The sequence below is a fragment of the Pseudopipra pipra genome, chromosome 21 (assembly GCF_036250125.1).
Source record: "Pseudopipra pipra isolate bDixPip1 chromosome 21, bDixPip1.hap1, whole genome shotgun sequence".
Lineage (NCBI taxonomy): Eukaryota > Metazoa > Chordata > Aves > Passeriformes > Pipridae > Pseudopipra > Pseudopipra pipra.
In genome coordinates this window covers 7,770,181-7,783,959 of record NC_087569.1, presented here as the reverse complement: position 1 = coordinate 7,783,959, position 13,779 = coordinate 7,770,181, and the positions used below count along the sequence as shown (strand labels likewise).

The 13,779-nt window shown below is 41.1% G+C and overlaps 1 protein-coding gene across 8 annotated transcripts in view; it reads right to left on the bottom strand.

Annotated features, from left to right (window-relative positions):
• SPECC1 (sperm antigen with calponin homology and coiled-coil domains 1) overlaps positions 1–13,779 on the bottom strand; it is a 91,377-nt gene that overhangs the window by 19,465 nt on the left and 58,133 nt on the right. For 4 of the 8 annotated variants that reach the window (XM_064677463.1, XM_064677464.1, XM_064677462.1 and 1 more), the window contains 5 exons: positions 5,789–5,934; positions 5,490–5,590; positions 4,714–4,795; positions 2,011–2,161; positions 963–1,065 (listed from right to left, as the gene is read on the bottom strand). In XM_064677463.1, coding sequence (XP_064533533.1) covers positions 963–1,065; positions 2,011–2,161; positions 4,714–4,795; positions 5,490–5,590; positions 5,789–5,934 — 583 coding nt within the window. The other 4 variants (XM_064677468.1, XM_064677469.1, XM_064677466.1 and 1 more) reach the window with 4 other exon arrangements.

Sequence of the window (13,779 nt, the reverse complement as noted above, 5' to 3'; positions counted from 1 at the left end):
AAACCTTGCTGCAAATCAGATGAACAAACCAGTGCTAAGAAATGACTGAAACTTTCACATAGACCAGTTTACTAAAAGGGACAGCTACTGTCTTTTCTCCCAAACTCCTGCACCCTGCAGCTAATGCTTCATAAAGGGTTGGTTGTGAAGAAAAAAATATTTTATTATTTACTTTAAAAGATGGACTCTGCTTTTATTAAAGACCTGCTCCAGGGTGCATATCATGTGGTGAAAACTGCTTTTGTCTTCTGCTCCAAGTAACAAACAATATTATTCTTAAGAAAGAAAAATCCCAACACTATATCAAACCAGGACTATCCTGCACACCCAGCATGGAATATTGTCTGTAATTGCCTTCTTTGCAGAATCAAAGGCCTAATTTAACTGCACACCAGCACTGGCCAGAAAACACAGCAATGGCCATAGAAGACCTGGACAAATGATTATCCCTGTGAAAATCACTCTGCAAAGAAATGAGACAGTCTCATGCAGTCAAAGCTTGCTTTGTAAAATCAAGCTGCAAACTTCACTTGGTCAAGGCCACACAATGAAATATTTCTTTGGTTTTGCAGAAAAAGGGCCAAAATAAAAACTCACACGGTAGTGTATTGATGAGAGAGGCCTGTAGAGAAAATATCAGAATGTAATTTCAAAAACTGATGCCAAATTGAAGCTGCTGTGCACATACACTCTGTTTCTCACCATCAACAACCTCTGATGCAGCAAATATTTTGGGGGTTGCATACAAATTATTTATGACAATGCAATATTGGGGACTGCACTGCTAAGGAAATCTGAAGGAAGAGGATGGAAACACCCAGTAGAAGTAAACAAAGTAAACATGCAAAAATCAACTGGCTGTAATATACATATTTCTTTGAAGTGACATTGCTTCCTGCACACCTACTGGAAAGTGATTAATTCCTTCTCAGATTAAAGTAAAAATGTACCTATTCCCTTACCTGGTAACCTTCAGTCTTCTTTTGGCACCATTTCAACAAAGCATTCCTCTTGGAACCCCCATATTCCCGAGCCAGGGCTGCCAGGGGGTCCTTTCTCTCCACACTAAACCAGGGAAGCAAAAGGGAGAAGACAATAAATGTGCTTGAAATCTCATTTTTCACCAGTGTGTAAATAATATCTGTATGACAAAGCAGAATGGCAGCACAGAACCTAAATGTAAACCAAGCTGAAACAGCTTTTGGAGCTTGCATTCTGTATCTGCCTTCACATGAGACGAATTCAGGTGGTACCACTGCACACAAAGGGCTGAAAAAACAGCAGCCTGTGGATATTCAGTGTGTGTGTCAACCCAGCATTTCTGCTATTAATTTCATCAGCTTTACTTACAAAATTTTCAAGTAACCTCTTTGTTTTACATATGAAAAACTAGGATTTAGGGTGTAGAATTAAAAGAAACTATCTAAAGGATCTATAACAGCAAATTCACACCCAGCTGAGCTGCTGCAGAATGAGTTGTTGAATAAAATGAAAAATGAAGCTGTATTGCAGTTCAAGGCCCTGAGGACAGTTAAAGGCCAGCAATCAAAACACCCACCTCGTCTCCACTCTTCTGGTGGAAATAATGGTGGAGATCAGAGGAAAATATATATGCTCTTTTTCTCAGGAGAGAAGCAAATTATGTGTCCAATTTCCTTCAGCCCTCAGAGCTTTTGGTTTTTAACTCACCATGACATGCAAAGCTACAGTAAGATAATGAGGGCTGACCTCATTATCCTGTACACAGGATGGAATTCTTGCATGCAACTGAAAGCTTGTCATCCTCATTTCCACTGTGATTGCTCATCTTACAGATAACTGTGGTTATTACAGTCTGAATTTTGATATCTGGATCTCACACAGCCTGGAAATTCTGAACTGGACAGGCCATCCAGCAGGGATTGCACTGGAGACCGGGGTCCTCCAGACTAAACCATTCATCCTGGGGCCAGGTAATGCTGTCAGTCTTTCCAATGTGCTATTTTTTTTCCCAGGAAACTGGAGCTGTACCTGAGTTTGCTTTGGGGTTTCAGGCTGCTGGGGGTAGAGGTAAGCATCCTGCTGCTGAAGGCCATGGGGGGTTTGCTCAGGGATTCCAGGGAGGGGCTTTTGCGGAGGTAATGGTCTGGCTTCAGCTCTTCATTTCTCCCCTTCAGAAGGTCTGTGGGAATTAAAAGAAAAAGCTGTCAGTTCACAGCCTGAGGAATTTGATTAATCACTGTCCTGCCACCCAGCACACAATATGCAGTCTGTTGTTTTGATTCCAAACAAATGTACTCATTTGTTCATTAAACACACATGGGGCTAGGAAACCTTGAGCAGATTAGAGGTGATCGCAACAAGGAATGGCTTTGATGATTTCAACAGTCCAGGCTGCCTGGTTTCCTGTGATTGATACTCCTGCTGGGGGGTAGGGGCCCCAGGTGAATGAAGGGAAATACCAAAATCTACAGTCTGAAAGGTTCAAAAGCTGATCACCAGATATCTTCACCAGAGGACTGACCAGCCCTAGTACAGTACTTTCTTTTCTGCCATTAGCAGAACTGTAAAAAGAAAGCTCCTTGTCTCCTGAATACAACCCAGCTCAAGGCAGCAAGAAAAGGCACTTATTACCACATGATACCTGGCATCCCCTCTGACAGAACTTTGGGAAGTCTCAATATATTCACAGCAGATGCATCTATATTTTATTACACATATTATTTATTTTTATATCATGCAGTTAAGATATATATTTATATATGTGTACACACACATAAATGCATATAAATTTTTAGATACATAAAAGAAAACCAACAAAATTAGTAGCCATAGAATCCAATGCTGATAGGTTTTTGAAGAGAAGCCAAAGAGATCATAGAAATCAAATCACTGCATATCAGTACATGAGGTGATGTAACAGGCCAGGACTATGGCTTACATATCATGTTATCAGAAATTAATTGCATGTGGAACACAAATTTTTCTCCTCCTTTCTGGTTAACTCCCTATAATTATCAATTAATGCCACATCACCTAGAGGTGTGAATTCCTTCTTATCTCAGTTTCAACCCCCTTTGACTTATTTCTGGGTGCTAGAAAGTCCAGCATGGAACCAGTAAACTCCCTGACTCTAAGTGAAAAGATCACAACCAGCTCTCTGGGTGAAGTAATCCATTCTCCTCTCCAACTATGTAACATTTGGGTCACATTAAGGACATCACAGAACCCTGCTGTGATACTGGTCAGATGGAATCAGCCAGAAGATTATTATTATGGAGACTACTTCACTCTGAATTTCCTTGGGGATGATTTTTAATTCAGTGTTGTTTGCATAGGGCTTGGATCAACTGCCTTCTAGGATTATTTAGATTGGAACCAGAGCTATTACAACTTTACAGTGAGTAAGCCTTTGCTATGGATTATTGGAACTAAATTAAACCCAGGTACAAAGAGAAGCTGTAAATACAGGAACTTGCTAAATAAGCAACCATTAATTTTTACCATACAATGGCTAATAAAGTATCTGTTCATTTCAACAAATTTTCACAGAACAACTGTCCAGAGGTAATAACAGAAATTATCCATGGCCTGAAGTGGGATATTTATTGTTAAGCACTGTCAGGATATTACACAGTTGACAGATCACTTCACTCTGCAGTGGATGGGTAGAGACTTAAAAAGTCTTATGTTCTGTTTGGGATCATTGTATATTTTCATGCAAGACACTTTCTGGAAACCAGCTGATACAAGTAAGTAAACTCTAGCCATTCCACTAGATAGAAGAAGACATTTCTGCTTGCTCAGCATTTACTCCTGCAGGAGAACCCAAAAGCATGGACAAGATGTTACTTGTTTATGCTGCCACCTACCCTATAACCTGTTTTGCTGTTCTCCTCCACCTTTTAGTGACAGAAGGGGAATCTTGGAAAAATATCTGAAGAGTCTAAAAATGAACAGAGGTTCTAATTTCTCTCCTCTATTAGCAAACTACTGCAGAAAATCCAGTCTACCAATGAAGAGATTTCAATGGATATTTTTTGTCCCTCCCTGCAGTTTAACTACAGGAATATAATATTTCATCTGTCCTTAAAAATTCAAGAATCTGTTGTTAATAGTTTTGATTCCAATGCAGCAACTACATCAGGACTAGATAATCAAAATAAAGGGCCCTAGAGAAAATGGGAAACAAACACTGGTAGAAAAGAATATTAAATGACAAGAGAACAAAAGCAAAGTGTGAAATAAAAACAAACTCATCTCTTGAGAACTCTCAAAACAAACTATTTCAAGCCCAAATATGACTGGTCCTAAAACACTCACATTGGTATCTGAAATGTTTGATGTATTTCAAATGAAGCTCAATTTAAAAACAAATAAAGCCTCAAAAGACAGTGCTCTGGACTTGTTCCAGATACATACATGTTGAGCAAAATCCAATCCTCTCCAGTTCCACAGCATGGATTAGAGAGGTGCCATGGATACTTTGGACTAAAGAAGGCAAGTTTGTGTTGGCAAACCACAATAAATCAGCTATTTTTAAAGTTATGATCAAGATGTAAATGCAAACATAACAAAATTAATAAACTCTCTAAAACAAAGACACTGAAGACCCTTTTTCATGTTTTCTTTGACCATATGAGAAGAGGAAAAATATCCTGGCAGAGGCCAAGAGTTAATGACAAGCTTTAGCTGATAAAAAGAGGCGACATCTATACATTTACTACAACTTACCTGCAAGAGGAAGGTCTGACAGATCTGCATGTCTGGCAATGCCCTTGCTGGCTGGTTTGGCATTGTTATATACAGAATGTCTCTGTGAAATAAAGGTGCAAAAGATTATTAAAAAAATACTTGCCATCAAGCTTAAATAGGAGAGCAGAAAGAAGAAGTTTCTGCCATCTCAAGATCACAAAGCAGGTGAAGGGATACAGAAACCTTTCATCAGGGTATCAGCTGTACCTAGAGCTGGAGAAACAACTGTGAAAAATAAAAGGACAAAGGGACAGTATTTTTAGCTGGTAATATACTGGTTTCTGAACTATTTCCCACTTCTATTTGTACCATTTTTTTCTCTTGTTAAACACAACCTAGTGTCACAAACCAAAAGTAAGGATGCCTGTTCCTAATCCTAACTCTGTTCCCAGCACCCTGAGTCCTATGTCAGAAGGAAACTCACTATCCCATTTCTCTCAACTCACGTGCCAGCTCCTTAGTTTAATGTGATGTTCCTTGTAACTCACTCCCAATAACTTAAACCTGTTTTCTGGTCAAGGGTGATAAAAGTTCAGAACTGTATCCCAAAGAGTTCACATCCGTCCACTGAGACCTCTAAGCTGAGGTCAAGACAAACTCACTTTGATCCTTTTTGTTAGTGCTACAGCATTTGATGTTTCACAGCAAACAAACAGATGGGTTTCCCCTTCCTCCTGTCAGGGCTGAAACCAGGTCACGTTGGAGCAACGCTGTGTCCACCTCTTTTAAAACTATGAGGATGGAAAGGATTGTACCTGCATTGGGGACACAGCAGCTGCTGGGGCTGTCCTCACTGGAATTCCACTGAGAGGGCTCCTGGGGACCTTGTGAACTGTGATATTTTGTCCAGTGCTACCTGCAAGGAAAAGACATGGAAACATTTGGATTTCAAACCCAACTATCTCATCAGAACAGGGAACCACGGCGTAGTGACACCCCTGAGAGAGTATTTACGTACCAAGCACTGACAGAAAACATCCACTCAGAAGCAAGAAGCAGTCACCTGCTCACTGCTAGAAATTTTTTTTTAATACAAAACACAGTGTTCAAATACCTGAGCATCCCAAGTCAAATGACTTTATCAGTGACTTCACAGTGGCTGCAGACTCTGGCGGGGTGGGAGATGCTCTGCTGAGGCAGACTCCTTGCCAGCGGCTGGCTGTCTCTGACTCCAGAGATTCCACCTCTTCAGCTGTCAGCCTGCAAGGCAGAAACCACATCCAAGTCAGGGGCAAGAGGGAAGTGCAAGCAGAGATTAGAGATCTTCATAGTGAGGCAAATCCAACGATGTGCCTCTCTTACTGCAGTGCCCAGAACCTGGACCCACTCCTTGGAATATCCGTGTCCTTGTCTTGCAGTGCCTGGCAAATGTTACATCACTGAGTCTAACAAACCTTTCTGCATTGCTGACCATTTCATCCTCCTTCCAAATCCTCACACAGGATGGAGGATTATCATAGAAAAAAAGCAGTTTGTTTAGTAATCATTGATAATTACCTGAAAATGGGCTTTCAGTAGAGCACAGGTGCCAAGGGGCTACTGTGGTCCTCAGTTTATAATGAGGAAAGTCACAAAAGAGGAAGATGTTATTTTATACTGGTTTTAACTGGTGTGACCACTGCTGGAGTAACTGTTACCAGTTAAAATACCATAATTGAAAATAAAATAAGTAATTGTACAGAGTTCAGACAAAAAGCATAAAATATACTTCAGAATAAAAACTCTGACTTATCAACGACAACATCTGCTGAATAAGTGAACCTTCAATCACAACCTGTAACCACAAACATGGGGAAGAGAACTGTTAAGTGCTTCATCCTAGTAGATACAAGAATGCCAAAATCCAATGGCTGGAATGAAGAAAAAAACCCTCAAAATAAAAATAAGTTTTATATTTTAACAGGAAGGATAATTAAGTTACTTCACTGAAAAGACATTTTGAAGTTGAGATTAGGTGTTGGACTTACAGGAGTTCATCCAGGAAAGACCACAGCTGTGGTCTTAAATAGCAAATAAAATCATAAAGTGCTACTTCTAGTCCTGTATTTTACAGATCCAACTGACATTGCTCAGTGTTGACACTGTACTTACCTGGTAGCTCTCAGGTAAACTCTGAGTGTAATCACCTAGCTTTAGTTTAGGAAAGCTTCAAGCAGATAACAAAGTCTAGTCATGTAAAAAGAGATTATTTGTACTTTACTTTCCCGATCTCCCACCTGCTCAGAACCTGCACATGAGCTGCTGATCTGCAGGTTCTGAGCTATCACCACATTGCCCTGTTTTTATGTTACACACCAAGAGCTACGTGAACACAAAGCCAGAAATGATTCCATAAGAAGGCTGGAGGAGTCCATCCATAAAGTGCCTATGGGGCTGAGTAACTCCTGTGAGCTAAAAATAGAAGCCAGAGCTTTATTCTTTCCCTTTAGCCACCAGAGTCTATAAAATGCAAAGGGCTAAAGGGTGTCAATGAATAAGAGAATAAGAGTGACTCAAGTTTCTATTTCTGGCAGAGCTTAAGGAGGTGCTGTCTTTAAGCAGACATTGGCTATTTCTTTGCTAATTCATTCGAGCTCCTTGTGTGCCAGGAGAGCCTGCAGAGGCAGATGGCCAGAGAAAAAGCCATTTCAATTCCATTCTCCATTTAATCCAATAAGGAGGAAAGGCAGATTGGATAAGATTCACGGAGCTCTGAGGGAGCCAGTGTTTTGCTTTTAAGTTTCAGCCTTTAAATTTTGTCCTGTTGCTTCATAAAGCACAACCAACAAATCAGCAGGTGACAGCTTAGTTACACAAGCCACAAAAGCTAAAGGAGTCCTGCTTCTAGTAAAGTATGGAGGAAGGATAAATTTCTGCCTCAAGATTGCAAACCACCCAATGCAATCTATTACACTTTCAAGAATTATATAGGTCACTGTACAAGAGTTCTAAAGGTAGAAAGGGCATGCACAAAGTTTGTGGAGCATATGAGTAAGAAACAAATGGTAAATGCCTGTAGGCCAAGTGGTAAACCTCAAGAATAAAGCAAGGCAGAGGTATGCTCTAAGCAGCCATCACTGGTTAGGACTGAACTCTGAGAACAGCTCAGACATCACAGATTAGCCTCCTCAGTCTAGCCTTTGACTACAAAAGGATGCAAAGATGTTAAATAAACTTTGAGTAACCAGACCAGTCCCTGTGCTGTGCCACAGAAGAGTCCACTGAGAATTCACGTGCCATTATTCTGCCATTGTACAGAGTAATTGTGGAGATTTGAGTGCTGGAGCTACAAGTAGTTTCTATTTTGTCAGGATGCTTCCCGTAATCTTCAGTCTGTATATTTGTAATAGGCAGCCTGAAACAACCTCCTTGATTAAACACAATCACAACAGAAAACTGAGGCCTCTGCAAACCTTGCAATCTGTAAACCTCGGCAGAGAAGGCAGGAAACATAGTGCTGAGATCCATTTGCTGCAACTAAAACCACACAAGCCAGCCAACAAGCAATGGAGAGCTATGAAATTTGGTGAGCACATTTCAACTTTAAAAAGAATTCTGTATGGTAAGGGGATGCATGTATGTGTACAGATATGGGTTTCTTAATAGAGAAGCAGAAGAGTAAGAGCTTAACTTGCAGCAGGAAACTAATTCAGGGGGACAGTATAGGAGAACACAAATTAGAAAGATTAATGACAAGCCATGACTTCAACCCCAAAATGACTCCTCCTTATACACAGAATTTATTCAGCTTAGCAGAGCTTAGGCCATCCAAGGGGACTACACAAGCTCTGCTACAAAAGTGACGGATTTGAGCTAAATGTCATCTACTGCTGTATGCTTCCCTTGAAACAAGAATGAATGGTTCACACAGACAAATACTGCAAGTGCAGCTGGCTGAAGTGGAGCAGCTCCAGGAGGAAGCAGAGCACTGTAGCCACAAAGGAATTCAAACGTGCATCCCTTTCACAAAACCACTGCTGAGTTCCCTTCATTCACTGGTGAGAGAAGTAGATGCAGGGAGCTTTTCTTTATTAGCAAGAGTTAGTCTCCTTGTTTTCTCAGTTTGAAATATGTGGACAACTGACTAACAACAAGGTGAAAGTCCTTCTGTGCTTAATGTACAGATTTTTGGCAAACTCAGCCTTCATGTGTTTGTGAAATTTCTGAACTACTCAGTGACTTTGCTACAGGTGCCCAAGGACCACAGGACCATATTTGCAGAAATAATTACTCCACAATCTAGTCTTTGTCACAGTTCCTGTCATTCTTGTGACTCCTCCTGAACTCCAAGGGATACAAAGTAGAGACACACAGCTACTGATGCACAGAAGAGAGGCCAAGGGCGGGCAGCAGACAATTCCAGACACTTAAACATTTATTTGGCACTTCAATATATATTTCTTAAACATAAAAAACAACATTCAACACCTGCCAGCACAGAAAAGAAAGAAAGGCAACACAAGTGTGCATGTAGGCATACACTCCAGCAGCACGGCACAAAGGTGGAGGCCACGCCAAAGCCAGGACATCCCACAGGATTCTCTACTAGCTCAGCCTGCTCCAAGACCAGGCCCTTGCTAGGTCTTCACATCCAGAAGGAAAGGACAGAAATCCCACAGCCAAAACGTGAAATTCCAGTCCTGGAATGAATCCTGATAGTCTCCTGATAGAGATGGTGACTTCTGAGTTTTTCCTTAGCGTCCAAAGAAAGCTCTCTCCAGGTGTGTCCGGTTGCAAAGCTGAACTTCGAGTTCTCCCTGATCATCATATACTTCACCTGAGTTAAAGGCATGAGAACAACTCCCTTCTGAGAAGGTATTTACTAGGGGCCTGATATGTTCGATTCTTTTCCTTCTGATCTCTCCATCTGCAGTTCTTATGGCCAGGACAAACCTCTCACGGAACATTCTCTGTGAAGGTCAGAGCAGGACACGCTCCGTGGGCACCACCCCTCCCTAACACACCACCGGGTCAGATGTGCCACCCAGTGGCGAGTGCCTTGTCAATACAAGAGTAAAAACCCGAAACCACCAAAGCAGCTGATACTGAGCAACTTCATGTTTCTCTTCGGTTTTCCTGCTGGATTTCAGTGACCTACTGCCGAGTTTGTGTGCCTGTGCATGTGATCTGTACTCGTGCATGTATTTAGGCACACGGAGACAGGTCACAGAATATAACACTATATGGAGAACTCAGGTGTATGCCCATTAAATTTTACAAATTAGACATACGCACTCAGTTTTATTTTTGCTTAAGCTTAAAACGGCAGGTTCAAATGTCTGTTTCAAGGAAAACAGCTCCAAAAAAAGCTCTCAGTTATTTCAGATCCCCAAATCTCTGTGATTACTTCTTATGGCTTAGTTGGCTTTAGACTAATTCAAAACTTCTTCTGCCTCATGGAGTCTTCTGGAGAGAGAAGCCTTCTGAAACAAAGAGAGAGGCTCTTGCCCATGGGGAAGAGGTGGACCTGAGCATTCACACTTTGCAATACACTTGACTTTTGCAGGGTAATAAAAAAACCAGAGGTGCTTTCTCGAATTGAAACTTCCCTTTTTCAGCTGCGAGTTGAAGGCAAGTCCTGCAGTGTCTCACAGGCCTGGCTGTGCATCCCTTCAGGGCTGTGTTAGCTGGTAGAGATCAGGCACCTATGGAGAGACAGACAACATTTGGGGAGGTCATAAACCAACACAATGCCCACCTTGAGGTACAGTTCTCCATTTTACATCATCCCATAAATAAAGGGGAGAGGGGAAAATGCCCATGGTGTTGATAGAACAGCTAAAGGAGTGCCTTAACACCCCATTAACTTGGCTTTGGGACGTGATGAGCAACAACAATACAAAATACAAAACAAAAAACCCCAATCTATGTTGGTCAGAAAGGAAGAAATATATTATTTAAGGCCAGGGAATCAATCTTGAAGGACAGGGATGGCAGTGTTCCTGGCTTTCTCTCCTCTAATCAGGACTATTCATTCAAAATGGGTACATGAACCCATCCCAGGCAACTAGGGTTGCTCTACCTCAGCCACAGTTTCTGTTTCAGAAACACTGAAGGGGATGGAATAATCTCATCCAGTGGAAAAAAAACCACCAAGAACTCCCTAACAAACCCCAAAATCCCCCACCAAACAACTCTTGAGTCACTAACTAGAGCAAACCAATGCTCCTTCAAGGACCCTGCTCTGAAGTTCTCGTTACTCTGAGTGAGAGCAGAATGAACTATCAAATCTCTGTAAGACAGAACAGCTGCAAACACAGGCACAAATGAGCAGCACATCAGCACATACAGACTGACAGCAGGGTTTAATACACAGAGTACAAGCTCATTTCCAGGAGAAAAGCATGTGACACTGCCATGCTGTGGCATTTGAGACTTCAGGAAGAAAAACAGAAGCAAATTAGTGGGATACATCACAACCTTCAGTTTAGGCTTCCGTTTGAAGATCTGGTTAATTCTTTTATTAGAAATTCTAAGAAGTCACTCATGTAATTACAGATTTAACTTCTCTGTTTTCTAAGTACTGCTCCCAGCCCAACTGTCCTCCCTCCATGTTCTTGATTTGAGGCACAATGTTCTAGTGCCAAAATCATTTTGAAAACTTGAAGGGAAAGAGTCAAAGCAAGACCTTGAAACTTTTACTCAGGATCTTATCCTGTCTGGTCTTGAAAACCTCCAAGGATGGAGACTAACTTCCATTTCCACTACCTGTGAGAAGACAGTTACACAACAGTGGATTGTTTTACATTTTACTGCAGAGAAATAATATTAATTAGGATGTAAGTATCACAGAAGGCTGTCTGAAGCATAGGTGAAACAATTTTTAGGTTTCAATCAATATTAACTTGGGATAAGCTAACTCTTTTCTTCCTTATTCTATTTGGCTGATGCTGGTGTAACCTCCCCCCCAACATTCTTAGTCATAGAATTAGACATTTAATCTGTGTTAGAGATGCCTTTGGGAGGCTCTTACCTTCATTCAGATGAACACTGATGACCTCATCAGGGTTTTTTCTGCAAGTTCTTTGGCTGTTCCTAAACCAAAAATGACTTTTTGTCTGATTAGAAGAATGTAACGGTGAAATCAAACTTGGAGGCAGGAACTCAGGCAGCCACAGGCAAACATTAAAATGGCAGGATGTCATAGGAGATAAACTGGCTTCAAGATGAATTTATGAGGTGGAGTCTAATGACCCTCAAGAGATGGCTGAGATTTTGCCAAAAACCTTTGAGTAGCAAGCTCTTTGGAAGGTACATTTTCCAATAAGAGCTTAAAAATCAGACAGGAAACTTTCACTAGGGACTGCCAGATACTCAGCTGAGCGTGCAGCTGCTCAGCATTAGCAAACAGGAGGGATACTTTACAGACTGTGTTAAGGTATCATGCTACAAACTGTTTCCACCAGTGCTGAGCATGCATCAAAATCACCACAGGTACCAAAATCGACCGCTGATTCTGAGCAGTGGCATTTGAGGAAGCTGATTAAAAAGCAATGATGAGAATATCCCCAGACCTTCCTGGGTGACAGAAGCTGAGGTGCTGGGGAAGACAGTGACCTCAGGAATGCAAAAATATGTGGGAGTGTAGAACTGGCTCTCAGCAGGAGCTTTGGTGACTTCAGGAATTTGTTTCATAAGTCAGTAAAGCTTTAAAATGTCAGTGCTTAGCTGCTGATCACTGCTTTGTTTAGACAATGACTTACATAGGCTTCATTTTGTTCTCCATACCACTCAGTACAGAAATTTTGCACACTCCGAGTCAAATTAGTTTTACTGATAGATGCAAAATTTGGTTTGAATACCTGTCTTTGAAAGAGAATAAACATTGCCCACTGCAGACAGCATATCTAGCTCCATGACCAATGCAATACTCAAAGCAAGCTATACAGAGAGTCAACATGACACAGAGACAGACAGATCTGTGTGTGTGACAGAGAGGGACACACAAATGCCCAAACTGACATAATTAAATACATGTCTGCATATCTCCTTCTGGAACTACGTATGTATGGATTCCATGTTTCCAATTTAAAAAGCAGTATTTGAAGTTGAGGCTTCCAGTGCAGCCACATTCCTTAAACATGGAAGATGAACATCCCAGTTTGCAAATTAGCAGGTCATCTTCTATTCATTTTAACTACTATCAAATACATCTTCAGATTAAAAACTAAAAGAATAAAGACAGGAAGCTGTATGAATATGACTCCCCATCCTCATATAGGGACCCTGCTTTAAACAAGAGAAATTTCGTTAGGAACAAATTAGGAATGGAAACAGAGCCCAGAACTCAAGTACTGTCTGGTAATCATTTTGTCTGAACACATAGTCTGTAATAGCTTTTTTTTGCATCCACTTGGGACTCTGATAATGAAACTGGAGCTTAAATACATTCCTTTATTTTCTGAAATGAAGTATTTCTGTTTCTTCAATCCAGGAATTCTGATCCATACACCTCCGCACAAAAGCTCTCCCATGTTTTTAGTCCCATCTACTGCACAGCTGCTGTGGAAACTCCTGAATGGAAAACAGTGAGCAAATATGTGCAACATAAAGCTGGGTTGCTACTCCACCTGAAAGAAATGACAGGATTCACTATGTTCTTGTGGCCATTCTGCCAGTGGCCATAAATTTACCAGGAGAGAGATTAAATGGAAAATCTAAAGGATTAAAATTGACTTGGCACACATTTCTGATACACAGGACAACTGCTTGTGTTATTTTGTCTTTCTTCATTGACTTCTCTCAGGTCAAGTTGTTCTCTTCTGGATGTTCCATGGAATATCTGTGCCCAACCCATCTTTCCACAGATGCTTTAATACAGCTGCACAGAGAGCTATGAAGGCAACAACACACAGGGCAGTACCAGACTGAGAACAAAACTATCAGAGGCAGTTGTTATTAATTAGTATTCGCTGATTAAAACCCTCACAGCCCTTGTTGACAGAACTAGGTTGTCAGATAGAAAAAGAACAGAAACATCTTAGAATAAGAGACAACAAAATCTGCCAGAAGAGTTATAGACAGACAACATGCACGTCCAAGCCAATGACTAGTTACTGACAAAGC